The sequence below is a fragment of the Aethalodelphis obliquidens genome, unplaced genomic scaffold (assembly GCF_003676395.1).
Source record: "Aethalodelphis obliquidens isolate GAN/ISIS:26980383/991018 unplaced genomic scaffold, ASM367639v1 scaffold43, whole genome shotgun sequence".
In the NCBI taxonomy this organism is placed as follows: Eukaryota; Metazoa; Chordata; class Mammalia; order Artiodactyla; family Delphinidae; genus Aethalodelphis; species Aethalodelphis obliquidens.
The window spans coordinates 17165703-17193108 of NW_020837987.1; the positions used below are offsets into that span (position 1 = coordinate 17165703).

The window sequence follows — 27406 nt, forward strand, 5'->3', positions numbered from 1 at the left end:
TTTTCTTCGGAGGTAGTCGATTACTGAAGGTCTCTGTTCGGATGTAGGCGGAGCCAAGAGCTTCGGCCGGATGTGGAGGGGCCACAGCGTCTGCTCCCTTCGGAGGTAGTCCGGATACAAGTGACCCTGGGTGGCTGAAAGGCGGAGTCTCATGTTTAGGAGGGAGGCGGAGCCACGGGTTTAGGCAACACGAAAGAGGCGGGGCTCAGGAGTATTCCAAGGGGGCGTGGCAAACAGCTTCCCGGCCTGAAGGGGGCGGGGCCCCGGGCCGTGGTGCCAAGGGGTCGGGTCCAGCGTAAGGAGCCTCCCATTTCCAAGTCCCGGAACCGAGGAGGGAGGTGCGCTTCGAGGGGCGGGCTCAAGGGGGTTTCACTTTAGGGGGAAGGCAGGGATACGGCCCTGCGGGGCGGGTCCCAGACTTCCCGCTCCGCTGAGGTGGCGGCATGACGAAATCGACGCAGGGGGTAGGCATGGGGGGGTGGAGGAAGCAGCGCGTGGCGCGCTACGTAAGGGGGTGGCTCCGCCGGGACTGCGAGCTGGTGTTTACGAGGTGACTAGCTGGTTCTATCAGAGGACTGTGCCACATTCTGAAGGGAGCGCTCACGAGTGGGGTGAGCCCGCCCGAACGGAGAACAGACGGCGGGTGTTCAGGGGACCGGGCTTCCGGCTGTGGGGTTCGAACGTGGGGCAGGAGCTCCAACTGGGGGAGCTTAGGCGGCCGGAGGGGGCGGGGCCTCAGGCTATGTGATTGACTGGAGCCGAGGACGCCCGAACGCTGAACCCCTTATGTTCGGGAGGGGGCGGTGCTGCGGTTCGGCTGAGCCGAGGACTCCCGAACTTACGGACCGGTCACGCTCGGGCGGGGGCGGGGCTTCGTATTCTAGGAGCCCGACTCAGAGCAAGGGGACATGAGGCCGAACCCCGGGGGTTCGGAAAGGGGGGGAGCCAAGTCCCGAGCAACCCGAAGAGGGCGTGGCCTCAGCGGGGCTTTGGCCTCTGGAGGTCCCGACACCTGACGGGGACACCCGAAGGGCGACGCCGAAATGGATCTTTCGAGGGGGGCGTGGCCCGTGCTGGGGCAGGCTTTGCTCCGAGGCGCGTGGGCCGGCATGGCAGTGTTGGCCCAGACCAGAATGTTGACCGCGGGGTCCGAGACGCCCCAGCGGGGCCCCGCGGCTCGGTTCGGGGCGGGGCCTCGTCTCTGTCAGCCCCGGGGCCTGGCGGGATCGCCCGAGGGCGGAGTGCCGCGCCCAGGCGGCGGAGCCTGGCCCTCCCGCTCAGCAGGTGGCGAACGCGGCACTGAGCGAGGCTCCGACCCCCGAGACTCAGGGGCGGGGCTTCGCCGAGACCGTCCCCCCCCCTCCCCCGCCAGGCGGTGGGAGCCCTCCCCGCGGCGCGAATCGGGCGGCGAGAGAAGTGCAGCTCTGTGGGTGACTGCTGTGCCCCTGGCCTCCCGCAGGAGGATGCTGGTGGTGGAGGTGGCGAACGGCCGCTCCCTGGTTTGGGGGGCCGAGGCGGTGCAGGCGCTGCGGGAGCGCCTGGGAGTAGGGGGCCGCACCGTCGGCGCCCTGCCCCGCGGACCCCGCCAGAACTCGCGCCTGGGCCTCCCGCTGCTGCTGATGCCCGAAGAGGCGCGGCTGCTGGCAGAGATCGGCGCGGTAACCCTAGTCAGCGCCCCGCGCCCGGATCCCCGCCAGCACAGCCTGGTAAGGGGGCAGGTTGGGGGCGCCTGCGGGAGAAGAGGCTGGGGACGCCTGCGGGAGAAGAGGCTGGGGACAACAGGTCCCTGAAGTGGGAGGGGTCTAGGAGTCCTGGATTCTGGAATACTGTGGGAGTAGGATACTGGGATCCCCGGGTTCGCGCTCCGAGGTTGGGAGGCGCCAGGGAGTCAGGATTCCTAGCTTCCTAAGGCAGGGCATGCCTGAATCCTGAGATTACAGCTAAGTTTACTTCTCAGGCATTGGCATCCTTCAAGCGCCAGCAAGAACAGGGCTTCCAGGAGCAAAGTGCTCTGGCAGCTGAGGCCCGTGAGACCCGTCGTCAGGAGCTCCTAGAGAAGATTGCAGAGGGCCAGGCTGCGAAGAAGCAGAAGCTGGAACAGAAATCAGGGACCAGCGGGAGCCAGGAGGCCGGTGGGAACCAAGCTGCAGAAGAGAATGAGGCCAGTGCTGGCCAGGCTGCTGGAGAGCATGAGGAAGCGGGTGAAGGTGGGAGTTGGAGTCCAGGGACCAGGGGAAGGAGGGAAGAGATCTTTGGGAATTTTGGCAGGGAATCTAGGGCTGGTTCTCCCTGGGGCTGGGAAAACCTTGCCCCTTGGATTCACCAAACTCTCTTGGATCCTCCCCCCCCCACCAGGCTCCTCCTCTCCCCAGCCAGGGCCTTCAAATGGGGTGGCTCCTTTGCCCAGGTCTGCTCTGCTCATCCAGCTGGCCACTGCTAGGCCTCGGCCCATCAAGGCTAGGCCCCTGGACTGGCGTGTCCAGTCCAAAGACTGGCCCCACGCTGGCCGTCCTGCCCACGAGCTTCGCTACAGCATCTACAGAGACCTGTGGGAGCGAGGCTTCTTCCTCAGTGCGGCTGGCAAGTTCGGGGGCGACTTCCTGGTCTATCCCGGTGAGTTTGTGTTGGGACCTCTGATTGCCACTCATTTCTTCACAATCCCACTACATTCTGCATTTTTCTTTTCTTTTTTTGGTTTCATTTTCTCAGCCTCTGAAACCATGGAAGGACAGGAAACACTTGGGAACCCGTGCTCATTTGAAGGGCAGTTTAGTAAATGAAAAAAGGGGGCAAAAAAAAAGAACAGCTCATAAAAAACATGTATAGTAAAAAGTAAATCATATTTTATACTGTTATGCAGTTACAGACAAATTATTTAAGTAGTCTTAAAAATTGTGGCTCTAGTGAAAGAATATGAAAAGAACTTAAAGTGGAGTACTAAGTAGCCAGAGAATCCTATCAAGCAAGTGGGAAAAAAGCTTGAAAGGATTTGCTCCAGCCCAAAGACAAATAGTTAATAGTTCTGGGAGGGAATCTGCATCAGGAATAGGTAAGGGGGACTTTTGATGAATCAGTTAATTTTTGAATTTATTGTGTAACTTAAAGGTTAAAAAAAAAGTGCAGAAAATCACTCTGTTTGTTCTCCTTAAGAACAAATAGAACTGCCTGATAAGTAGTCAGATCTTAGCCATTCATTGGAGACTGTCCGCTAAGTTCCCTGCAGATGAGTTGACAGGCTTATTCTCTTCTCAGACTAAAATTTAACTGACTGATTTAGGAGCTGAGAACAGTTTCCCTGCCCCATTCTCTATAAGTAACCATGGTTTAATTACTTTGCTACTGTTTTTTGGGGATGATTTTTGTATGCTAAAAAAAAAAAAAAGATTATTTTGGTTTTGCAAATGAATATTCAACTGACTAAACACACAAATGCTAATTTCTACGTTTTTTCTAAGCTTTCAGTTCAATTTATAAAACTTAATTTTTTCAATCTATCAGATTTTAAGGGGACCATTAATTCATGTTTGATCCCATTTACAAAAGGAATTAAGTAGTTTCAAACATTATAAACTGCATTTTAAAATTTAATATATATATTTTTTAAGTTCTGCAGCTTTCTGGTTATGAATCTTGCCAATAACTTAAGTCTAATAAGTTATAACTGGGGTGATTTTTAAGTTTATATTCTTACACTGTTAATAGACTTACTAAAACTTCAGATTAAAATAAGTTTAAATCAATCACTCAATCACACATTTGAAACTAAACCACAAGGCTGACCTGTTACTTGTAATAGGTCAATATTTCTAAAACAATAAATACTCAATGTATCAAATATACATAAAATCTTTGTCTCCTGAAGATTAGTATTCAAGGTCTGAATCTCTTAAATACATATTTCTACGTCTAGCTCTAAATCTTCCTGAGGTGAAAAGATGCTAAGTTTCTTGGAAAACAATTTTGGGGTAACTTCTCAAGCATTTTGATGCTCCTTTCTCAGTTGACTGAGGTATCATAACAACCAGAGAGGTGCCTGGCTCCTGGAGAGGTTCTTGCTGGAAACCCAGCTGCCAGGGAGGGCCTTCATTTATAGTTGCTATGACATCCCCTCAGATGGAAGGTCTTACAGCCTTGCTCTTTTATTTATTTATTTTTTCCCTCCGTTTTATTGAGACATAATTGACATACAGCACTCTATAAGTTTAAGGGGTACAGCATAATTTGACTTATACACATCATGAAATGTTGACTACAGTAAGTTTAGTGAACATCCATCATTTCATACAGACACAAAATTAAAGAAATAGAAAAAAAAAGTTTTTCCTTCTGATGAGAAGCCTTAGGATTTATTTGCTCTCTTAACAATGTTTATATATAATGAACAGCAGTGTTAATTATATTTATCCTGTTGTACATTACGTCCCTAGTACTTGTTTATCTTATAACTGCACGTTTGTACCTTTTGACTACCTTCATCCAATTCCCCCTCCCTCCATCCTCTGCTGCTGGTAACCACAAATCTGATCTCTTTTTCTATGTCTTTGTTTATTTTTGAAGTATAATTGACCTATGGTACTGTGTAAGTTCCTGGTATGCAATATAGTGATTTTATATTTCTATACATTTCAAAACGAGCACCATAAGTCTAGTTACCATTTGTCACCATACAAAGACATTACATAATTATTAACTATATTTCCCACACTGTACATTTCTTACCTGTGAGTCATTTATTCTGTAACTGAAAGTTTGAACTCCTTAATCTTCCTGTTTCCTCCCCCAGCCCTCCTCCCCTCTGACAACCACCTGTTTCTTCTCTGTATCTATGACTCTGTTTTTGTTTAGTTATGTCTATTCATTTGTTTTGTTTTTTAGATTCCACATATAAATAAAATCATACAGTATTTGTCTTTTTCTAGTTTATTTCACTTAGCATAATACCCTCTATTATGCTGATAGAGGTCCATCCAAGTTGTCAAAAATCCCAAGATTTCATTCTTTTTTATGGCTGAGTAGTATTCCGTTGTATGTGTATATGTGTGCGTGTGTGTGTGTGTGTGTGTGTATAAATACCACATCTTCTTTATTCATTCATCTATTGATGGGCATTTAGGTTGCTTCCATATCTTGGCTATTGTAAATAATGCTGCAGTAAACATAGAGGTGTGTGTATCTTTTCAAATTAGTGTTTTCATTTTTTTCAGATAAATACCCAGGAGTAGAATTGCTGGAAGCTTTGCTCTTTTAGATTTACGTTACCTGTTACTTAGTTTTCTGGAAAGTGCCCTACTCAGGGTCCTACTTTACTTGAAAGCATTCATCTAATCGGGGGGCAAACTATAGCCCCAGGTCAAATCCGGCCCACTGACTGGTTTTTTTTAAACAAAGTTTTATTGGAACACAGCCTTGTCCATTTGTTTACATATGCTCTGTGGCTGCTATGGTGCTAGAGTGGCAGATTTGAATGTTGGCAGCATGGCCCACAGAAACTGAAAATATTTACTCTCTGGCCCTTTTCAGAAGAATTTTGTTGACTCCTTTCTTCTATCTATTTTATTACGCCATCCTATTGTAAATTGTTTTCTTACTTCTTTTAGTCTGTTAGAGCCACTTCTCATTGGATATTTACATGATACCCTTTTGAGTTCCTCATGGCTTTGACTGACAACGATGTATTCAATTATTTGTTTTCATTTTTGTTTTTTTAAATAAGCTTATGCTATACACGTGTGTCAACTTGCCCCACCTCCAAGGTCCAGGGGTGTCTTTTAAAATACTGGTAGTGATAGCTGGAACCATCCCCATGTCCTCTGTGTGGACGTCCCAGTGTCTTCCAGCTCCCTGCCACTGGAAAGTGCTACCTGCCTCTCTCCTTCACCCAGGCGACCCGCTCCGTTTCCATGCTCACTACATCGCTCAGTGCTGGGCTCCCGGGGACCCCATCCCACTCCAGGACCTGGTTTCTGCTGGCCGCCTCGGCACCAGTGTCAGAAAGACACTGCTGCTTTGCTCTCCGCAGCCTGATGGTAAGGTGGTCTACACATCCCTGCAGTGGGCCAGCCTGCAGTGAACTCCAGAGACCTGTGGGCACGTGCCTGTGTCCTTGGCAAGAGCCTTTCTAGATGGTCCCAAGCTCATCTCCGAGTGGGAGGCTCGACCACCCTCCTGCCTCTCTCGGCAGTTAGTTTTTGATTCCAGATTTATAAACACTACATCCTTCTCATGTCCCTCCCTGATTCAAAGCACTTAGTGGCTGTGTTGTTTTTATAGTTACCTATTTCCAACTGTGAGTTTCTTGAGTGTGAAAGCTGATTCATCTCTGTTTCCTACAGGGCTTAGGTCCCAAAAGGTATCAATAAACTTGTTGAATAAATGTGGAGTTTGTGATTTGAATCCTTATGACAGTCCTGGGAAATGTGGCCATTTGTGTCTGCTTGTACAGATGAGGAAAAGGCCTGGAGGAGGGGAAATGACTTGTCTGAGGTCACTCATCTAGTAGGGAGCAGGGCTGGGATTTAAAACCTGGTCTTTCTTTTTTCTTTTCTAATTGACTGATCAATTTATTTATTTGGCTGCACTGCGCGTCTTGTGGGATCCTAGTTCCCCGACCAGGGATTGAACCCTGGGCCCTCAGCAGTGAAAGCGCGGAGTCCTAACTACTGGACCGCCAGGGGATTCACAAACTTGGTCTTTCTGACACCGAATTTTGAGCTCTTCCACTGCACTAAACTTCCTTTTGAAAACATTTTTACAAGACATTTCAGATGCATGCAAAGGCATAAATAAAAATAACACATGAAGAAAAGAAGGAAGCGAGTGTTGCAGTTTTAGGATAGCCATTTGGAGTAGGGAGGGGAATGTCAGGGGTGGTCTTTTTCTTGCCTTGGGTGGTGTTATTCAGGTGTTTGGAGAATTACTTTTCTTTTTGCGGTACGTGGGCCTCTCTCTGTTGTGGCCTCTCCCGTTGCAGAGCACAGGCTCCGGACGTGTAGGCTCAGCGGCCATGGCTCACGGGCCCAGCCGCTCCGCGGCATGTGGGATCTTCCCGGACCGGGGCACGAACCCGTGTCCCCTGCATCGGCAGGCAGACTCTCAACCACTGCGCCACCAGGGAAGCCCTGAGAATTACTTTTTATACCATACATTTGTATTCTAGATCCTCCTTTAAGTGTATGTTCTATTCCACAATTTTTTACAAAAGCTAAAACACATACGTATGAAATATGCATTTGTAAAACGATCTATATAGCGCCTTTCTGCTTAAGAAATCACTAGAACGTTACCAGTACCAGCTTCCAATATTTATACATTGATTTTTTTTTAGACTTTCTAGACGTGGACCATTTTTATTTATTTAAAACAGTTTTTTAAACATTATTATTATCTTTAATATTTATTTATTTTTGGTTGCGTTGGGTCTTAGTTGCGGCATGCGGGATCCTTTCGTTGTGGCATGTGGGCTCCAGAGCGCAGGGGCTCTGTAGTTGCGGCGCTCTGGCCCTCTAGTGGTGGCCCATGGACTCACTAGTTGCAGCACGCGGGTTTGGTTAGCCCCACAGCATGTGGGATCTTAGTTCCTGGACCAGGGGAGCCATTTTTAAAGTCTTTATTAAATTTGCTATAATACTGCTTCTGTTTTATGTGTTGGTTTTTTGGCCGTGAGTCATGTGGGATCTTAGCTTCCCAACCAGGGATCAAACCCGTGCCCCCTGCATTAGAAGGCAAAGTCTTTTTTTTTTTTTAAATAAATTTATTTATTTTTGGCTGCATTGGGTCTTTGTTGCTGTGCGTGGGCTTTCTCTAGTTGCAGCGAGCGGGGGCTACTCTTCGTTGCGGTGCGCGGGCTTCTCATTGGGGTGACTTCTCTTGTTGTGGAGCATGGGCTCTAGGAGCGTGGGCTTCAGTAGTTGTGACGCACGGGTTTAGTTGCTCCGCGGCATGTGGGATCTTCCCGGACCAGGGCCCGAACCCGTGTCCCCTGCATTGGCAGGCAGATTCTTAACCACTGCGCCACCAGGGAAGCTCCTATATCTTGATTTTTTAAATGTGTAGCTTTGTTTGGTCACATAGATTTCGTTACTGTAATACAGTCACATGGTGAAAATTCTGGGGCTGAAAGTCTCCACCTCTGGTTCTCAATTTCTACCCCTCCCCCAATTTCTTCTTTCTTTCTTGCCCTATTTGGTGAATAAACTTGATAGACTCTTGATGTCCTGCAAGCTTAGATTATTTATTTATTTATTTTTGGCCGCACCGTGTGGCATGTGGGATCCTAGTTCCCCAAACAGGGATAGAACCCGCACTCCCTGCAGTGGAAGCACGGAGTCTTAACCACTGGACCGCCAGGGAATTCCCTCAGCTTAGATCTTAATTTAAACTAGGATACTAACTCCTGCCTGGCTAACACTATACTTTTGCCTGTTTTGTAATTTCTCCAATACCTCTCTTCTCTCTACAACAAGGTACTTTGATGACTCAGTACCTGCGTCCTGAGTCTTCCCTCTCAAAAGTTCCTCATTAAAAACCATTCTGGGCTCCCCTGGTGGCGCAGTGGTTGAGAGTCTGCCTGCCGATGCAGGGGACACGGGTCCGTGCCCCGGTCCGGGAAGATCCCACATGCCATGGAGCGGCTGGGCCTGTGAGCCATGGCCGCTGAGCCTGTGTGTCCGGAGCCTGTGCTCCGCAACGGGAGAGGCCACAACAGTGAGAGGCCCGCGTACCGCAAAAAAAAAAACAAAACAAAACACTATTCTGAGGGCCTCCACATGCAAAAAAGAAAAAATCCAGATACAGACTTTACACCCTTTACAAAAATTAACTCAAAATGGATGTAAAAATGCAAATGTAAAAATGCAAAACTATAGAACTCCAGGTAGATAACATAGGAGAAAACCTAGATGACCTTGGGTATGGCGATGACATTTTACTTTATTTATTTATTACTTTTTTAATACATTTATTTATTTTTATTTTTGGTTGCGTTGGGTCTTCGTTGCTGCGTGTGGGCTTTCTCTAGTTGCGGCGAGTGGGCTTCTCATTGCAGTGGCTTCTCGTTGCAGAGCACGGGCTCTAGGCGGGGGGGGGGGGCTTCAGTAGTTGTGGCACGCAGGCTCAGTAGTTGTGGCTTACAGGCTCTAGAGCGCAGTCTCTGTAGTTGCGGCACAAGGGCTTAGTTGCTCCTCAGCATGTGGGATCTTCCCAGACTAGGGCTGGAACTGGTGTCCCCTGCATTGGCAGGCAGATTCTTTACCACTGTGCCACCAGGGAAGTACCATCAATGACATTTTAGATACGGCACTAAAAGGCATGATCTGTGAAAGAAAAAATAGATATGCTGGACTTCGTTAAAATTAAAAAACTTCTGTGAGAAAATATTGCAAAAGACACATCTGATACAGGATTGTTATCCAAAATATACAAAGAACTCTTCAAAGCCAACAATAAGAAAACAACCTGATTAAAAAAATGGACCAGAGACCTTAACAGATACCTCACCAAAGAATATAAAAAGATGCCAATACGCACGTGAAAAGATGTTCCACATCATCTGTCATCAAGGAATGCAAATTAAAGCAATGATGAGTGGGGAAGGTCATCACCCTTTCCCTATACATTGCCCTGTGCATCTCTTCCATCTGGATGTTCATGGGTTATATCCTTTTATAATAAACCTCTAATTTTAGTAAGTAAGGTGTTTCTCAGTTCTGTAAGCTGCTCTAGCAAATGAATCGAACCTGAGGAGGGGGTTGTTGGAAACTCTGAAACACCAATGATGCATGTATAGTTAAGTTATTCATACATTTAACAATGTTTTGACTGTCAGCTTATATGTTAAGCCTGTGCTAAGACACTGAAAAACAGGAAAGATGAGGTCTCTGCCCTCCTATAGACTTTTTAAAAAAATTTATTTTTAAAAATTTTAAAAAATATTTATTTGGTTGCGTTGGGCGGGCTCCTTAGTTGCAGCTTGCTGGCTTCTTAGTTGTGGCATGCGAACTCTTAGTTGCGTCATGCACGTGGGATCTAGTTCCCTGACCAGGGATCGAACCCAGGCCCCCTGAATTGGAAGTGTGGAGTCTTAACCACTGCACCACCAGGGAAGTCCCTGCCCTCCTATAACTTTTTTGTCTGGGAGCTAACTTGTAAACAAGAAAACAAAAAAGAGCAAGGTAGTTTGACAGATACAGAAATACAATGAGAGAATAATAATGATAACGGTAGCTAACGCTGAGTGCTTTCTTGGTGTCAAGCACTATCCTAAGCAATTTGCATAGATTGCATCATTTCATCCTTATGATAACCCTATGAGGTGGGTGCGGTTGCCACCCCCATTTTATAGATGGGGAAGCTGAGGCACAGAATGACTGAGAAACTTGTCTGAGGTATTAGAGCTAGTAATTGAGGATTGCTGAATTTGAACCTAAGCATCTGGATAGAGCAGGGTGATGTCATAAAGGAAAGGATTGAGTGGGACTGTTGCTCTGAGGAGGGAATACTGACTGCTGAGTCTGCTGGACAGCAGCTGCATAAGACAGCGGTGAAGAGCATGGGCTATGGAGCCAGACTGTCCCAGCTGCAATGCTGGCCTGACTTCTAGTTGCTGAGAGACTGAATATACAAATAGACAATGGCCAGATCATATATGAAAACAGAACTCTGATCCACAGCCTGCAGCAGCCTGCCCAGAAAACCAGATCCCTTATCTGTAATAAACAGCTCAGCACTGGTCAGAATGGCCATCATCAAAAAGTCTACAAATAATACATGCTGGAGAGGGTGTGAAGAAAAGGGAACCCTCCTACACTCTTGGTGGGAATGTAAATTGGTGCAGCCACTATGGAGAACAGTATGGAGGTTCCTTCAAAAACTAAAAATAGAATTATCATATGATCCAGCAATCCCACTCCTGGGCACATATCCAGGGAAAACCATACTTCGAAAAGATACACGCACCCCAATGTCCATTGCAGCACTATTTACAATAGCCAGGACATGGAAGCAACCTAAATGTCCATCAACAGATGAATGGATAAAGAAGATGTGGTGTATATATACAATGGAATGTTACTCAGCCATAAAAAAGAATGAAATATTGCCATTTGCAGCAACATAGACATAGAGATTTTCATACTAAGTGAAGTAAGTCAGACAGAGAAAGACAAGTATTCTATGATATCACTTATATGTGGAATCTAAAAAAATGATACAAAATGAACTTATTTGCAAAACAGAAACAGATTCACAGACATAGAAGACAAACTTATGGTCACCAAAGGGGATAATGTGGGGGAGGAATGATAAATTAGGAGTTTGGGATTAACATATACACACTACTATACGTAAAATGGATTAAAAAATAAGGATTTGCTGTATAGCACAGGGAAATATATTCAAAATCTTGTAATAACCTATAATGGAAAAGAATCTGAAAAAAATATATATTTATAACTCAATCACTTTGCTGTACAGGTGAAACTAACACAATATTGTAAATCAACTATACTTCAATAAACAAAAACAGCTCAGGAAGCCAGGCTGCTATAAGGCAGGCTTGTAGGAAGTAACAATCCAAGGGGCCAAATAATAACCCCTACAACAATAGGTCCAAAAGGGCCAGGACTTGATTAGTAATTCACAACTCTACTAATTTTTGTCCCCACTTCCAATTTAGGACCAAGAAAAGAAAGCCAAATATGCACCCCAACCAATCGCATAGGGTACCTAACTTCTAGTCTGCCCATGTCTAGCTTCTCCATGACGACAGCCTCCAATCTGGGACACCTGAAGCCTTTCCTTTTTTTCTGCTATATAGCTTTCCCACACCTCTGCCTGCCTTTGAGTCTCCGCCAAAACATGAGTGATGGTGACTGACTCCCTAACGCTGAATAGATAGCCTTTGCTTGTTCTCATCCGGTCAGTCTTAATTTATTTCCACTTTGTGCAGTCTTGGGCAAGTTCTGTAACCACTTTTTGGTGCCTCAGTATCTGCCTCTATAAAATAGGATAATAGTATTAGTGCTCCTTAAGCAAGCATCTATAAAAGTATTACTATCAGGGAGGGCAACTTCTCTGAGAGTCCTCCCTAAATATGTATTAAGTAAGTTAACATATGTAAAGTTCTGAGAACAGGGCCTGATACATAGTAAATATTCCAGAATGTTACCTGTTACTATTTTTAGTAATGGAAATCATGGGTCACACGAATTAAAAACAAAACAAAAACAAACAAAAACAAAAAAACAGAAAACCCATAAGGTGTTTAGCCCAAAGCCTAGCACATTTAGAGTGTTCATTAAATATTATCTAACAGCGATAAAGAAAGTCATTGGTGTGAACGGGATTATCCCAGAGAGGAAAGGACTAGAGGAAATAATCCTGAGAGGAAGATGTTGGCTGAGGAGATCAAAAAACAATGTATAACTTGCTCCAGGTTTATAACAAGAGGTGTCAGAACATTTTCCCTGTTCTAGAAACCCAAAGGAAACCTCAGGATGTAAACTGCTGTCTTTGATAAAGAGGCACAAAGCCTTTTAATTATTGGGTCTTAAGTTAAAAAAAAGTCAGTCACCTTCTTAAAGAGGCTTCCCTGACCATCCTATCTGGAGTACCATTTTCCCTCAGTCATTATCAGTAATTTATTTTCTTCAGAGCACCACTCTGAAATGATCTACTTTATTATTATTTTTTCCCTGTTCCCCTAAGGCTCAAAGCTTCACGAGTAGAGGATTTGTTTTAAGGTTCAAAAGGGCAGACTGGCTTCTGGCTGTGCTTCGGGTTGACATTCTGATATGAAAAATGATTTTTTTCATTATTCATGGATATAACATTATCTTCTGGAAGGAGCTTTGATTTCGCACAGCTCCAACCGTCTGGGGATCTTTTCACAGAGACGGAGCCGGCTGAAGTCTAGTGGCGGTGGCGGTGAATACTCCAACTTTATACCGCGACTCAGAGGCTAGCTGACGGCACTTAAGTAACCACCCGAGGGCGGAGAGGAGTCCTCACTTCTCACCTGGCGATGCTCCGACACCTTGTCAGCTAGAGACGGGGTCCTCCCAACTTAGCACGCCGCTCTGGCCCAACCTCTCGTCTCTATTGCTTTTTCCGCCCGCCAACGTCTTTTCTGATTGGTGCAGGCGGGCGCTGCGCGTGCTGACGTCGCAAGACGGCGGCGCTGCTATAAGAGCGCGACCGGGGGACGCGTGCGCCTCTTTCTCGGTTACCGAAGCGGGCGCGAAGGTGAGGTGTAGCGCTGTGTTCTTTATTCCGGGTGTGGGTTGTAGGGTCTTGCGGACCATCCGAGCTTTAATGAGTTCGCTAAAGAAGATGCAGGTGAGATGAAGGTGGTTGTAGAGTAGTAGGAATGGTATCGGTTATAAAAGCTTGAGGGACGGTTCTCGCGATATTTTCCTGGGCGCCGCGAGGTTCTAGCTGAGTTGTGGGACTGCGCAGGCGCTGTTCCGAGTCCTCACTGTCCACTCTCCATTCCGCACAGACGGGCAAGTAGAGCCAGCATGCCGGTGGCCCGGAGCTGGGTTTGTCGCAAAACCTATGTGACCCCGCGGAGACCCTTCGAGAAGTCCCGCCTCGACCAAGAGCTGAAGCTGATCGGTGAGTGACTAATTCAGGGTTTCTGCTTCCCGGGCCGGGGAAGCTAACACGTGGGTGAGGCTGCCCACGTGCTCATTCTACTGGAATCCCTTCGGTGTGTCCCCCTCCCTCTTCCCCAAATTCGGGATCGTTCGTTGTTTAGATTTTCTGTACCCCGAAACTACCAATCCTTTTCACTAGTCCGTGGGACTGAACTTGTTTGCCCATTCTTTGCTAGGCGAGTATGGGCTCCGGAACAAACGTGAGGTCTGGAGGGTCAAATTTACCCTGGCCAAGATCCGCAAGGCTGCCCGGGAGCTGCTGACGCTGGATGAGAAAGACCCGCGGCGTCTGTTTGAAGGTGTGTATGGGAAACGTTGGGCTTCAGTTTCCTCTTGATTAGAACTAACAGTGCTCAGCAAGCTTGGCCACCTGGCTCTAGCTGTACACAGTGTAGCAAAACAGTACTGCTGCTTATGTGTCTTGTTCACTGGGGGTGGGAGTAGACTGAAATTTCTGAAATGTCGGATGGTTCTAGCAGGGAGCGAGCTTTACTGCGTACACTTGCCTGCTTTAACGTGGTGGTCAAGGACATTTACTCAAGGTCTGAAAAGGATTTCAGAAATCCACAGGGATTTCTTCCCTGTGGATTTCACAGGGAAGAACATTCCAGGTGATCTTGGAGAGGGTACAGATCGTATAGTAATTACAGTGACTAAAAAAATTGTGGTAAGGTACACGTGATAGAATTTATCATCTTTTAGACTCTTAAAGTTCTAAATTTCTACTTTGAGATGGGGAGTTAATGGAGGGCTTTCGGAAGGAATGATTGACATGATCAAATTTTAGTAGGACCTCTTAGATTGTCAAGTGGCAAAAATATTAAGATAGCTGGTATTATATAAAGGTCACTGAATGCCTTCTTCTAAGCTCTTGGTGTACATTATTTAATCTGCACAAGCAGCCTCATAGCAGGTACTGATAATACTTCTTCAAATGAGCAAATGGTCAGAGGCCTCCCACCATAGGTGGGACTGGAGGGCAGGCTCCAGAGTTCAGGTGAGTTCAGCGATGGGGATGGAATGAGGATTCCAGGGAAAGCTTAGAGAACATCACCAAAAGTTGAAAGTGTCTAAGTGTAAGATGTAATCAGTAGACTTGGTTAGTGTGTTCTACATTGTATCCTGGTGTGGAAGATACATATGTACACACACACACACACATACATACATGTAGTTTGTGATTCTGACAGATGTGAATTTGGCTGTAGGTGGTTCTGTATCTTTTTTTTTCTTGTTTATTTTTTTGTAACAGTTTTTATTGGGATAAAACTTACACAACATGAAGTTTACTCAGAGTGTCTACAGCTTGTTTTTAGTTGCCTCTAAAATTGGCCACGGCCTAGGTGTCATCTTGATAACTTGCATTTGGCCTGTCCCTGGGAAATCTTGATTTCTGGTGAAAAGCAGGAGGGGCTGGGAAACCCGCCAGGCTTCCTTGGGCACCTCACTTTTTATTCTCAATCAGGGTTGCTAGTCTGATTTTTCTCCCAAACTGTGGCTAAGGAAGTGCTGTTACACTCCTCGCTGTTAAGCATGAGTGGTCATACATATTAGAGGTTGAGAAAGGCTTGGAGCGTGTTTAACTAACTACCACACATTTATCACTTTTATCTGTCCTAGACCCATAAACTGCTTTGACAGTCTCATGATAATTGAGGAATCTCCCCCGTGGACACTGGTATTGGGTGGGACTTTATCCCCGAGTCTGGGGGACAGACAGAAGCTGGTTCTGGTCTCAGGGGGAGCTTGCTGAAGATAGAGATAATCACAGAGAAACTTAGGTGATAAGCAGTCATGTGACCAAGAGATGGCGTAGGGCAGTGTGAGAGGCCAGTGTCCAGGGATTATTTGGTTTTCCGGGGTGGAAGTTGCAAGAGGGAAGCATCAGGTAGCACACTTTCTAGTGAATGAAGCTCTTTAGATTCCTGGGGTGGGGAGGAGGAGCCTGCAAGCTCTCAGGCGTTCTGCAGCCTTTCCCATTAAGGTGTGAGTCTCATCTGATAAAAAGACTTAACTGGTTCATTCAGTCCCTTACAGGTGTGAACTCCTTCCTTACACCAGCTTAAGGAGGACAGGTATTACATCCATTTTTCACATTAGAAACTAAGGCACTTACAGGCTTGCCGCATGCCATAGTGACAAGGGCCCCTTTGCCACTGAGGTGCCCACTGGCTTACATTTTTTAAAAATTTATTGGTTTGGATTTTACATTTAAAAAACTGATTCTGGGGGGCTTCCAGTGGTTAAGACTCCACGCTCCCAATGCAGGGCCCTGGGTTCGATCCCTGGTCAGGGAACTAGATCCCACATGCATGCCGTGACTGAGTTTGCATGCCACAACTAAGGAGCCCTCGAGCTGCAGCTAAGGAGCCGGCCTGCCTCAACTAAGACCTGGCACAACCAAATAAAAGTAAATAGATGGGTAGATAGATAAACAGATAGATAAAATTAGTCTAAAAAAAAGGAAAACTGATTGATTGTTAATGCTTTGGCCAGGTGGAGCCCATGTAACAATTTTTAGTAGTTGGACATGATCCTGTTGAAGATGCAGTTTATGGGTGTTATTTTTGTCTTCATACCACATAAGGTTTTTCCTGTATTGATGACTCTCCCCAATGTTTAAGGATGTAGGTGTTTTAATAGTAAATATGAAATATACTTTTGAAGTAATACAGGTTGAATTATTGTCAGGTTTCTATTTTCTAATGTAAGGACAAAAAGGCATGAAGTGTCCAAACTGGTAGATAATCCCAAACTCACTTTTGTTTACCTTTGAGTAGGTTTTTATATTACTATTTGAATATCATGTCTGTTTTAAATTGAGGTATAATTTATAATTCATTATTATATTAGTTTCAGGTACACTTAGTTTTATAGTTATAAAACTTTTTCTTGTGATGAGAAGTTTTAAGGTCTCATTGTGTTTTTGAGTTGCATTTTCCTGATGATTAATGATGTTGAGCACCTTTTCTTGTGCTTTTTGGCCACCTGTATGTCTTTGGGAAAATGTCTATTCAGATCATCTTCCCATTTTTAATTGAGGTGTTTGTTTTTTTTGGGTTTTTAAAATAATTTTTTATAGATTTATTTAGTTTTGGCTGCGTTGGGTCTTCATTGCTGCTCGTGGGCTTTCTCTAGTTGCAGGGAGTGGAGGCTACTCTTCATTGCGGGGCGCAAACTTCTCATCGCGGTGGCCTCTCGTTGCGGAGCATGGGCTCTAGACACTTGGGCTTCAGTAGTTGTGGCTCGCTGGCTCTAGAGTGCAGGCTCAGTAGTTGTGGCGCACGGGCTTAGTTGCTCAGATTAGTTGTGGCGTGTGGGATCTTCCTGGACCAGGGCTCGAACCTGTGTCCCCTGCATTGGCAGGCGGATTCTTAACCACTGCGCCACCAGGGAAGTCCATCATTTCTGCTCTTAAGTTGTATGAGTTCATTACATATTTTGGGTATTAACCCCTTATTAGATACATGATTTGCAAATATTTTCTCTCATTCTGTATGTTGCCTTTTCATTTCGTTAATTTCTTTTGTTGTGCAGAAGCTTTTTTGGTGTGGTCCCACTTGTTGATTTTTGTTTGTTTGTTTGTTTTTGGTACGCGGGCCTCCCACTGCTGTGGTCTCTCCCGTTGCGGAGCACAGGCTCCGGGCTCACGGGCCCAGCGGCCATGGCTCACGGGCCCAGCCGCTCCGTGGCATGTGGGATCCTCCCGGACTGGGGCACGAACCGGCATCCCCTGCATCGGCAGGCAGACTCTCAACCACTGCGCCACCAGGGAAGCCCTGATTTTTGCTTTTGTAGCCTTTGCTTTAGGGTCAAATCCAAAAAAATCATCTCCAAGATATGTCAAGGACTTTACTGCCTATGTTTTCTTCTAGGAGTTTCCTGGCTTCAGGTCTTACATTCAAGTCTTCAATCCATTTTGAGTTTCTCCCCCCCCCCACACTCGCACCACCACCACACAGCTTGTGGGATCTTAGTTCCCCGACCAGGGATTGAGGAACCTGGGCCACGCCAGTGAAAGCACCCAGTCCTAACCACTGGACTGCCTGGGAATTCCTGATTTTGAGTTAATTTTTGTGTACAGGAAAAGGTAGGGGTCCAGTTTCATTCTTGCATGTGACTGTCCAGTTTTCCCGACACCATTTATTGACGAGACTTTTCTTTCCCCGTTATATATTCCTGGCTCCTTTGTTGTAAATTGACAATTAATTTGTGTGGGTTTATTTCTGGGATCTTTATTCTGTTCCCTTGATGTGTTTTTTATGCCAATATCATACTGTTTTGATTACTCTAGCTTTGTAATGTATATAGCTTTTTCTTAAGATTGGCTTTAGCTATTCAGGGTCTCGTGGTACCATAAAAATTTAGGATTCTTTGTTCTTTTTCTGTGAAAAATGGCATTGGAATTTTGATAGGGATTGCATTGAATCTGTATATTGCTTTTAGGTAGTGTGGACATTTTAACTATATCTTTCCATTTATTTGTGTCTTAAATATTTTTCATCAGTGCCTTATGTTTTTCATTGTGTAGGCTTTTCATCTTTTATGAGGTTGTAAATGGGAGAATGTCCTTGTTTTGTGTTCAGCATTTATTCAGTGCATATTATGACCTGGGGTGTTGGGAAAGGTATATAGTACATATAGTATGTTTCTGCATTTAGATTCTGGTCTGGTAGGTTCCTGGTCTGCTAGGAAGACTTTTGTCATCACAGTGAGCCATCTTTCCTTCAAGCTGTGCCTGGGGGCAAGGGAGGGGATGGGTGGTAATGGTGCTTTTGCCCCCAGTGTCAGTGTGTTAGTGATAATCCTGTGTGGTGATAAGGAGCTCAGTGAGTGTGAGCCTGGGGGAAGGGGTTTGCCCACAGCATGCCACGAGCTGTCCTGAGTGGAGCTTTGGATGCCCATGGACAGGAAGTAGCGAGGCCTCCTGAAACTAGAGTTGTGTAAAAGGTAGAAGCTGACCTCTGCTGGATTACTTTATGCCAGGCATTGTTAGGTCCATACCATCTGTTTAGTAGAAAATCTCAGAATGATAAAATGGATGACATGTACTCAGCTTAAATGTATGCCCAGTCTTTTTCAGGCCTATAAGATTGGTTCTGATACTGTTCCAATATTATAGATATGGAAGGTGGTTTAACCTCATTTGATTAGTAGGGCTTTCTTGACTCTAGAATATTAGCTCTTAGCCGCCCTGCTGTGTTATGGGAGGAATAGTTTAGGAACAGCAGCACTTAGACTTTTGCAGATGAATGCTAAACCTTTCAAGGGGGTTGTCTCGTTTCCTCTTCCCAACAACTCTGGAAGGTTCTTCCTTTTTCAGGTGAGCAGAGTTGTGTGTAGCCACCTGCCTTAGGGTAGTGTGAAGATTCCGTTAGTCATGTAATAGCATGTTGAGTCCTATATCAGAATTAGCTCTTACTTCCTACTTTGTCCCACCACCATGATTTGGAGGTGGAGGATTTGAACCCAGAAGTCTGAGGTCGGCCAGAATGCTGAGGCAGGCCTTCTTTCCCCTCTTACCAGGCAATGCCTTGCTGCGGCGACTCGTCCGTATTGGGGTGCTGGACGAGGGCAAGATGAAGCTGGATTACATCTTGGGCCTGAAGATTGAGGATTTCTTGGAGAGACGCCTGCAGACCCAGGTCTTCAAGCTGGGCCTGGCCAAGTCCATCCACCACGCCCGTGTGCTGATCCGCCAGCGCCATATCAGGTACCACCTCTGGGCTCCCTGAGCCTTCCCCACCCCATCCCCTCTGATGGTTGCCCTCACTAAGCCGCTGTCCCTATCTCCTGTGCAGCCCTTGGAGGTGGTGAAGGTGTGAGCTCCCCTTGAGGGTGCAGATTGACCCCCTACAAACAGCTCACGGGGGAGCTGGGGGCAGCCTCATCCCCCCCGTAGCCCAGCGCAAGGGTCACTGCGGCCGGAGCCGTACACCTTGCGAAGGCTTCTACGAGGCGTGCAGGTAGCTGGACAGGTAACAGCCCTTGGTGTCCAGTTGCGAGGAGTCATTGGGGCTAACTGACTTGTGTGGGTGCGGCTGTGTAGTGGGCCTTGTGGAGCCGCTCCAGGCCCTGATCACCACAGTGCACTCTCCTGTCGGCCTTAATTTGGTGAGTTCACCACAGGCCAAGGTCTGTCACAGTGAAGAGCAGAGGCCAGATGGGTCTTTATCTGAGTACTCAGTTTACCCTTTGTAAATTGGGCCCTGTTCATGAGGCCCAGTTGAGCTGTGTAGTAAGTGGGTGGGATACATGCATACTGAGTTTCTGCCGCAGCCTTTCGTTAGCCGTGTGACCCATGGGCAGGAGCCTCTCAACGTTGCTTGTCTGAAATGAAACGACCCCAGTCCTTTCGGGTTGCTGCTTCGAAGACAGTGAAACTGCACCTGCTAATAGAGCTCAGTGTGTGACACACACAGTTGAGAATATTTGAAGTGTCTGGCACAGCTGTGTATTTGAAAAGCAGGTCTTGGGTTTATATGCTGCCACCTCACCTCATTCGCTCTGGCCTCGTGGGTTACTGCTGAATTGCTCTCTCCCTTCTGTGAGGTGTGAATGTAAAGGTGGATGCATTTGTGTGAATTAGGTGATGCCTGAAAGCTCTCCAGAACACACAGCAGTTCTTTAGGATCAGGAGCCCTTCCCGTTTATTGCTTCAGAGTCAGTGCAGCTCTATAGCACCAGCCCTGTCAGCTGCAAAGCACAGGCAGAGGAGGGCAGCGTCCTGCTTCCCTGTCCTGCTCACCTGCCGTCCCCCTCCAGGGTCCGCAAGCAGGTGGTGAACATCCCGTCCTTCATTGTCCGCCTGGACTCCCAGAAGCACATCGACTTCTCCCTCCGTTCTCCGTACGGGGGCGGCCGCCCAGGCCGTGTGAAGAGGAAGAACGCCAAGAAGGGCCAGGGCGGGGCTGGAGCTGGCGATGACGAGGAGGAGGATTGAGCCCACCCAGGCCCGCCAGGGCTGATGGAGTCTAGTTTTCCAGTCAGATAATAAAACGACATCCACACTTCAGAACTGGTGTTCATTGGTGTGCCTCTTTTCCTCCGTGCTCTGAACACAAGCCTTCTGTGGTGGGAAGTGCAGGCTGCGTCCTTCAGCGGGTTTCCACACGTGCACAGAGGGGCCGGGTTGGCTTTGTTCAGGTGCTTGAGACCACCTGCGAGATGGTGGTCCTTTTCCTCTTAGGGCTGGGCTACGGTGTCCTAACAAACATCTCTACACTTATCACAGCAGGGAGACCAGTAGTAGTATGAGGAAGGTTCTTTGAGGCAAAACCAGAAGGAAATTCTCAGCCACCCATTTGCATGTGGGGCGAGGAGTCATTTCCAGGCAGAGGATTTAGGGGAACCCTGCCCCTCCCCCTGCATTTGGAGTTTCTGATGATATTCTTGGTCCCAAGGGAGGTGGGCTCCCCTTTTCTCTGTTTGAGAAGCTACCTCAGGCAGGGAAGGAAGGGGCTTGGTCTCAGGAAATGAGGAACACTTGGCATTGAGCAGCTGCAGCCACAGGGCACACTAGTCCTGGTCTGGGGCATTTGTGGGTGTGATGCAAGTGTGATGTAAGAGGCCAGCTTCACAGTGAGGGCTCAGGGTTCTTTGCGAAGTCTGTGGAGCCTGCAGAAGAATCCAAGTCCTCGCAGCTACTTGGGCTGGGTGGTAGGCCTCCCTCACCCCAAGGTGTTGATGGCAGTAGGGTCCTTGAGGTCAGGACCCTTGGTAGGGACCATAAAATCAGCTGTGATGTCCATGGAGTTCTGGAAGCAGTTGGCTTCCAGGAGGTCTCAGAAGCTCCTGGTGGTTCGTGTCAGGACTCCAGGCTGGCTGGAGTTTGGTATAAGCATTTATGGGGGCAGCTCCTGGGGGTCCCTGGAGCGTGGGGTCTGGGTCCTTCCTGGGCTAGCGGACGGCGAGAGCATCATACACGCTGGGCTCTGCTGGGGGCTTCCCTGACTGGGGGGCAGGGGTTGCAGTCTCCCGTCTGAGGGTCGAGTGGTTCAGCTGGGCATAGGTCACATCCTGGGGAGCTTCAGATGCCGCGGCCTGGAGTGGGGGAGAGGGAGGGAGGGTGGTTGGGGGGCCCGGGAGGGAAAGGAGGCACTCCTTGGTGGTCTTAGTCATCAGGGCTCTGCTGGAGACAGTGAGCACTGGTCTCCGAATCTTTCCTTCCTTCAGTCCCTGTAGCTTTGAGCCTCAGGGAGGAGGGAAGTGAAGGAAGTTGAAATTCCTGTGACTGGTGGCTCGTTGTGTAAGTTTGGTGCAGGGGAGAGGGCAGGACTGGAGATAGGAATTGGGTGTGGTGTCATCAACATGGAGGGACAGTGGGACCCCGCTGCAGCCTGGGAGCGAGCTAGGGTTCTCCAGTGTGAACAGGAGCTGATCCTCACCCGTTAACCAACGCACGAGGTACGTTGCTGGATCACCCAGCCTGGAGCAGCCAAGGGACGAGCGAGTATTTTAGAATCCTCTGGAGTTTAGAAGGCATCCCCTCTGGGCCTCTCTGCAACCCCAGGATTGGATTTAGCCCCTTTGTGGGGGGCACAGACTCTTAGCCCTAACCTTCAGCCCTGCCAGCTCGACCTGAGCATTCAACACCTTGAAGGTCAGAGGAGACCAGGTGTGGGGTTGCAGCAGCCCACAGGGCAGGTGCTTCCAGAAGGGAGAGGCTGCCAGGAGTTGAGAGGCGTCAGGGTTCAGTGTCCGCTGGATTTAACGTCTGAACAAGGAGGTGTGGGTGCCCTGGTCAGGATTGGGGCAGCTGACCTGACCAGCTGCCTGCCGTCCTCCGGCTGTGTGTCTTCCACGACAGCATCCGGTGGGGACAGAACAAGGGGGTCCCATCTCTTGCCGAGATTCCCTGACATCTCACACAGCAGATGTCCAGAGAGGGTCAGTGATGTGGCCAAGGCCACACAGTATCAGATTCGAGCTCTCTCATCCCCAAGCCCAGAACCCTTTCCAACCACTCCCCGGTGTTCACTGCCCACCCACATTGTCTGGCCTTGTCTCCTGCCCCCAGTATGGCCCCTCTTCCCCTTACACAAGCTGTCCTCCTGGACGTCAGCAGCTGGGCTGGAGCTCGGTAGGGAGAGAGGAGTGTGAGGGGCAGTGCGGGAGCTGCGCGCAGGCTGGCCGGGGTGGGAGTCTTTGGGAGAGGTCTTGCCTCTTCTGCCGGCCTCTGTCCTCGAGCACTGATGCTGCAGCCGCTGCAGGAAGTTGGGAATCGCTGCAGGAATTTGGGAATCGGCCTCCAACCCACCCCAGAGCCCTTCTCTAGGGTTACAGTAAGATCCGCGAGGGCCTACGAACTGATAAGATTATAATCCCCTCCCACCTCCATAACAAAGTCAAGAGAAAAACCTAAACTATAAAATACAAAACTTGTATGTGTTTTCAAACATTTCGTAAGTTTAAAAAAATCAAAAGAATAAAATACGTGTACACTTGTATTTAATCTCTTTAGATTTTCTCATTCGGAGATGTTGGAGGAGTTTTCTAACCTGATTTCACCCGTCTCTTAGGTTTCCCTTTGGCTGGTGCCCTAAGCCCACCACCTCCAGGGGCCTGGGTTAGCCCGTTCCCTACTCACCCGACTTCCTGCGTCTGCTCTGACCCCGGTGTCGGACGACGAGGACGAGGGGCAGCAGGACGAAGGCCACTGAGACCCCAGTCAGGATGTTCAGGTACCATTTGAGACCTGGGGCACCAGTGATGTCATGAGTGAGCCCAAGGTGCCATTTAATTGAGCGCCTGCTGTGTGCAGGCTCATGTTGGGGTCTGTGCATTCATCTCCTCTAACTTTCACAACAATCGTGCAACAGTGACTGTCACTCCCACCCGCTTTACAGATGAGGAGACTGAGGCACAGAGGAAATGCACATGCCTCAGGCCACCCAGCCTGGATGTGGCAGAGCTGGGGTTGGAACCCAGGACTGTGGGCTCCCTTGTGTTTTTTTAAATTATTTTTTTAATGCTGTCGCCTCCAGGCAGAACACCAGTGCAGAGACGTGTCCCTCAAACCCAACCCCTACTCCTCTGCCAGCCCAGCCCAGATCTGTCCCCACTCTGCAGAGGCCTGGCATCCCCCCGTGGTGCCCGAGTGGACAAGGGTGTGTGTGTCTGGGAGGGGCAGGCGGGAGGCTCTGGCCTTCCTGAGCTCTAAACAGGGCCTGTGCTGAGGGCTCCCCATTGAGGGAGGAAGCAGGGCGGCTCCTCCACGCAGGTGAGCCTCGGACTCTGCGAGGAACATGACTCAGCTAAGATCGCAAGCCTGGGAAGTAGCAGAGCGGTGACTTCCAAGCCCTGTCCTTCCCTGACCCCACGGCCGCTCGTTGGAGGGCTGAAGCCCCTGACTTCAAGCAGGAGGGCGCAGACACCATCCCCATGCACAGTGTGGGAGCAGACGTCTTGCCCTTTGCAGTCAGGGAAGTGGGTCCCAGTGAGAAGAAGGAACTTTCCTCAGGCCATTAACTCAGGAAGTGGCTGAGCCAAGACCAGACTGAGCTCCTCCCACCACCACCTCCTCACAGAGACCCTCACTCACACGTCTGCACACCTGACTGTGTGGGGGAGAAGCTGATCCTCAGAGCCTCCTGGGGGTCAGGACAGGAGGGGAGGGCCAGGGGCTGCTTCTCCCCACACAGCCCACTGCTCCTGCCCCAGGATGGGCCCCGACATCTCCCTCTCCATGAGCCCCCACCCTTCATCCACCAGCCACAGAGCCCCGGGAGCCCTTTGGTCTCCCCGCATCTCTGCCCGACTCCCAGCCTGCTGGGACACAAGCTGTGCCAGGGCCTGTGATCTTGGTCCCTTGAGGACTGAGGCCACTGCTAGCCACCCGCTCTTGTGTCATTCTCTCAGGGTGAGGGGCTACGAGGATTGGGGACCAGAGGAGGATGGAGATGCGGGGGGGGGGCTCTGATCTTTTCCCCTTCTGGTCAGCCCCGAGTCTTCCCTACCACCTGGAACATGTCTGGACCCCAGGGATGAGGATGGTGCAGGGAAGGGAGTTGCTCTGGCCTTGTCCATCCCTTTACTGTTGATTCTCCTCCTTCTGTGACCCCCTCACTCCCAGCCCAGCACAGAGCTGGGGACAGGACCCTGAACTGACCAGGAAGACACAGAGGGCCAGGGCTGGGGTCCCTCACCTGAGCAGGAGCTGCAGGGGTCGCTGGGCTGTGTCATCAGGGAGGGAGAGGTGCTGAGTGAGCTATAGCACGTGTAGGTCCCACTGTGGGCTGAGGTCACAGGACTCAAAGTGAAGTTGTTCAGAAAGGGTAGAGCCATGTCCTGCAGACGAAGGTTCTGGAGAGGAGTGAGTGACCCCTCCTTGGACAGATGGAGGGGATTGGACCAGACCTCAGAGCCACACTGCAGGGTCACGTTCTCTCTGCTGGTTCCTGAGGCCCCCAGCTGGGCTAAGAGGGAGGGTTTCCTGTACATTCCTGGGGGCGAGGAAGGTCGTGATGTGTACAGAGCCACCCCCAACACACCCTTGACCCTGAGCTGAGGGACCACCATCCTCTCTCCAGGGACCCTCTCTGTGACCCCCTCTCAGCTGCTCTCAGCCCCTCTGTGTGGGTCTCTCTTATCTCCCGGCACCCGCTCCATTTTTCTCACTCACTCTCCCTGGACCACTGCCCTGTCTCAGTGTCTGCTCTAGGACCCCTCCCAGGACCCCATCACCACCAGGGGTGGCTCTGGGCCCAGCACCCTGACAGCACAGTCAGGACGTGGGGCAGGACAGGGGCTGCTCACCGGCGATCAGCCTGTCTCCACGGCGCACGAGAGAGCCTGGCTAGGCTGAGAGCGAGGGCTCCTTGTACACCCCTGCAGAGAAGGGACAGCGGCACCCAGGGGGACGCACACCCCACACTGCTCACTGGGGCTGCAGTGAGAGCTCTCCTGGTCCCTCCCAGGCCTCCCGCCAGTGGTTCTGCCCCGGGAGGCCACTGCCCCTGACCCCCCATCACCCCAGGGCTCACTGGGCACAAGGCTCAGGTCAGGGGTCCAGGAAACGGTGGGGCTGGGGGCCCTCACCTGTGACCTGGCGATGCAGAGGGTGACTGGGGTGTGACCACACATGTGCAGGGAGCTGGGAGAATCATAGCATCCGCGGGTTCCCCCACGGGAGGAGTTTAGGGGGCCCACAGGGCACACGGCCTGTCCCCTCCCATGGGTCCTCGATGTCTGGCGTCGGGCGGGTCGGCGCCTCCCTCCTTCAGCAGGTGCAGAGTGCCCGCTGCAAACTGTGAGCTGCCAGGGACACGCCCCCTCCTGAGGCCGCCACAGGGCGCGGCTGCTGAGACGGAGGGGAAGGGGCTGGGTTAAAGGGGGGCCTTCAGCCCGCTCACCGCAGGTGTGGGCTGTGAGGGGAGACGTCCGTGCCCCTGAGCCCACACTCTGCTCCCTCTGCCTGTAAGGACGCTGCCGCAGTGGGAGGGGACCCGGGTCCTCCCTCCTACCTGTCCCCACCAGGGGCAGGGGGTCACTCCACTCTGACCTGTCTTTCCTGCTGTGATAGACACACTGGTACTGCCCTGCAGTGCTTGAGCTCGAGGATTCAAAGGGGAAACTGGCCTTGTTACTGGAGTCCTGTGGGGCCTTAGCCTCCCAGAGTCCAGAGGGCCTCTCTCTATACAGACGGTAGACATCAGCCCTCAGAGATCCCGGAGACAAGATGGTCACAGGGCTTCCCTTGGTGACCATGACACCTGGGTCAGTCCAGATGGAGGGTTTGGGGAGGACCCCTGGAAAGGGATCAGACCTGAAGAGTTAGGGGTGCCCTTCTCCCCTCAGTTTCCACAGCTGTCATTCCCCAGGCCCCTCCCAGACAGGTCAGCATCATTTCAGACCTGCTGTGTTCCCCCCAGATGACCAGGGGGTTGTTGGGTTGAAGCAGGAGGTCTGGGGGGGCCTCACTTACCACGGGCCCTGACTCCGCCCTGGGAGAGAGTTCCCTGTGAGCGCCCATCCCCCAGCACACATCATAGATGCTCCAGGCCTGGTCTGGGCCCTGAGTTCTGGGGTCAGATCTGGGGCTGAGCACATCCTTCCTCCCCCACAATTTCTGCCCCCACTGACCTCCTGAGACCTGGGGTCTCTCAGCTTCAGACCTGGGAGGAGCGGGGCCCCCTCCCCGCTCCCTTCCCCAAAGCTCACCGAGGCAGAGAAGGGCAGTGAGGGTCGGGGTCGTGGCTGTGCCTCCCATGGTCCCCAGCCGTGCTGGTGTCTCACAAAGTCCACAGAGCCAGCAGGACAGACAGACGCGCGGGGGCTGACAAGGTGCAGGCTCTGTGTGACACGTCTTGGGTTCCTCATCAGCCTCCCTCTGCTCTCCCTGAAGCATGGGGCCGAGGAGACAGCAGTCTCTGGGGATGTTTCAGGCCAGATCTGAGGCTCACCAGATCCCCCTGCCCCACTCTGCCTTCCTGTCCTCCCTCCTCATGCCGAATCCAAATGCAGAGAGTGACGTAACACCCCGGAGCACGAGGCTAGAAGAGGCCCAGGAGCGGCCCCTGTTCCCATTCTTACTCTGCCTCTTACGTAGGCTGTGCGATCTGGGGCAAGGAACTTCCCTTTCCTGACCTCTGTAAATGCAAATTTTGTTCCTTTCTTTCATCAGCTAGTCCAGTAAGGCAGTATTTGTGGAGCAATGACCATGTTCAGTCATGGTGCCAGACACTGGAGATTCACTGGTGAAGCCGACAGATTCCCTTCCTGGACTCATGGGGCCCAGAGTACTGAAAACAGAC

At 49.7% G+C, this 27406-nt stretch overlaps 3 protein-coding genes across 12 annotated transcripts; 2 read left to right on the plus strand and 1 right to left on the minus strand.

The window, feature by feature from the left end:
* The first annotated feature begins 2 nt into the window (after window positions 1–2).
* On the plus strand, window positions 3–6373 carry TSEN34 (tRNA splicing endonuclease subunit 34). Of its 6 annotated transcripts, none has more exons than XM_027080344.1 (5): window positions 3–105; window positions 1460–1706; window positions 1958–2207; window positions 2356–2613; window positions 5828–6373. In XM_027080344.1, exons 1-5 carry the CDS (start codon window positions 71–73, stop codon window positions 6022–6024), a joined length of 987 nt encoding a protein of 328 aa, XP_026936145.1. In that variant the 5' UTR covers window positions 3–70; the 3' UTR covers window positions 6025–6373. The 6 variants fall into 6 exon arrangements, with proteins under 6 accessions (XP_026936145.1, XP_026936146.1, XP_026936142.1 ...); XM_027080345.1 differs by lacking the exon at window positions 3–105 and adding an exon at window positions 488–611; XM_027080346.1 differs by lacking the exon at window positions 3–105 and adding an exon at window positions 490–611 and having other exon boundaries at window positions 5883–6373.
* Window positions 6374–13216: 6843 nt separating this feature from the next.
* Window positions 13217–20667, plus strand: RPS9 (ribosomal protein S9). Of its 3 annotated transcripts, none has more exons than XM_027080361.1 (5): window positions 13217–13332; window positions 13496–13611; window positions 13829–13951; window positions 19179–19365; window positions 20418–20667. In XM_027080361.1, exons 2-5 carry the CDS (start codon window positions 13515–13517, stop codon window positions 20593–20595), a joined length of 585 nt encoding a protein of 194 aa, XP_026936162.1. In that variant the 5' UTR covers window positions 13217–13332; window positions 13496–13514; the 3' UTR covers window positions 20596–20667. The 3 variants fall into 3 exon arrangements, with proteins under 3 accessions (XP_026936162.1, XP_026936163.1, XP_026936164.1); XM_027080362.1 differs by having other exon boundaries at window positions 13221–13239; XM_027080363.1 differs by lacking the exon at window positions 20418–20667 and adding an exon at window positions 19454–20371 and having other exon boundaries at window positions 13278–13611.
* A 1289-nt stretch (window positions 20668–21956) lies between these two features.
* LILRB5 (leukocyte immunoglobulin like receptor B5) lies at window positions 21957–27164 on the minus strand. 3 transcript variants are annotated; one of them, XM_027080359.1, is made up of 5 exons: window positions 26814–27164; window positions 25692–25950; window positions 24800–25481; window positions 23242–23349; window positions 21957–22858 (listed from the first exon to the last, which is right to left on the minus strand). In XM_027080359.1, the coding sequence occupies exons 3-5, from the start codon at window positions 25170–25172 to the stop codon at window positions 22713–22715; spliced, it is 627 nt and encodes a 208-aa protein (XP_026936160.1). In that variant the 5' UTR covers window positions 25173–25481; window positions 25692–25950; window positions 26814–27164; the 3' UTR covers window positions 21957–22712. The 3 variants fall into 3 exon arrangements, with proteins under 3 accessions (XP_026936160.1, XP_026936161.1, XP_026936159.1); XM_027080360.1 differs by having other exon boundaries at window positions 24800–25096; window positions 25410–25950; XM_027080358.1 differs by having other exon boundaries at window positions 24800–25950.
* Window positions 27165–27406: the final 242 nt, after the last annotated feature.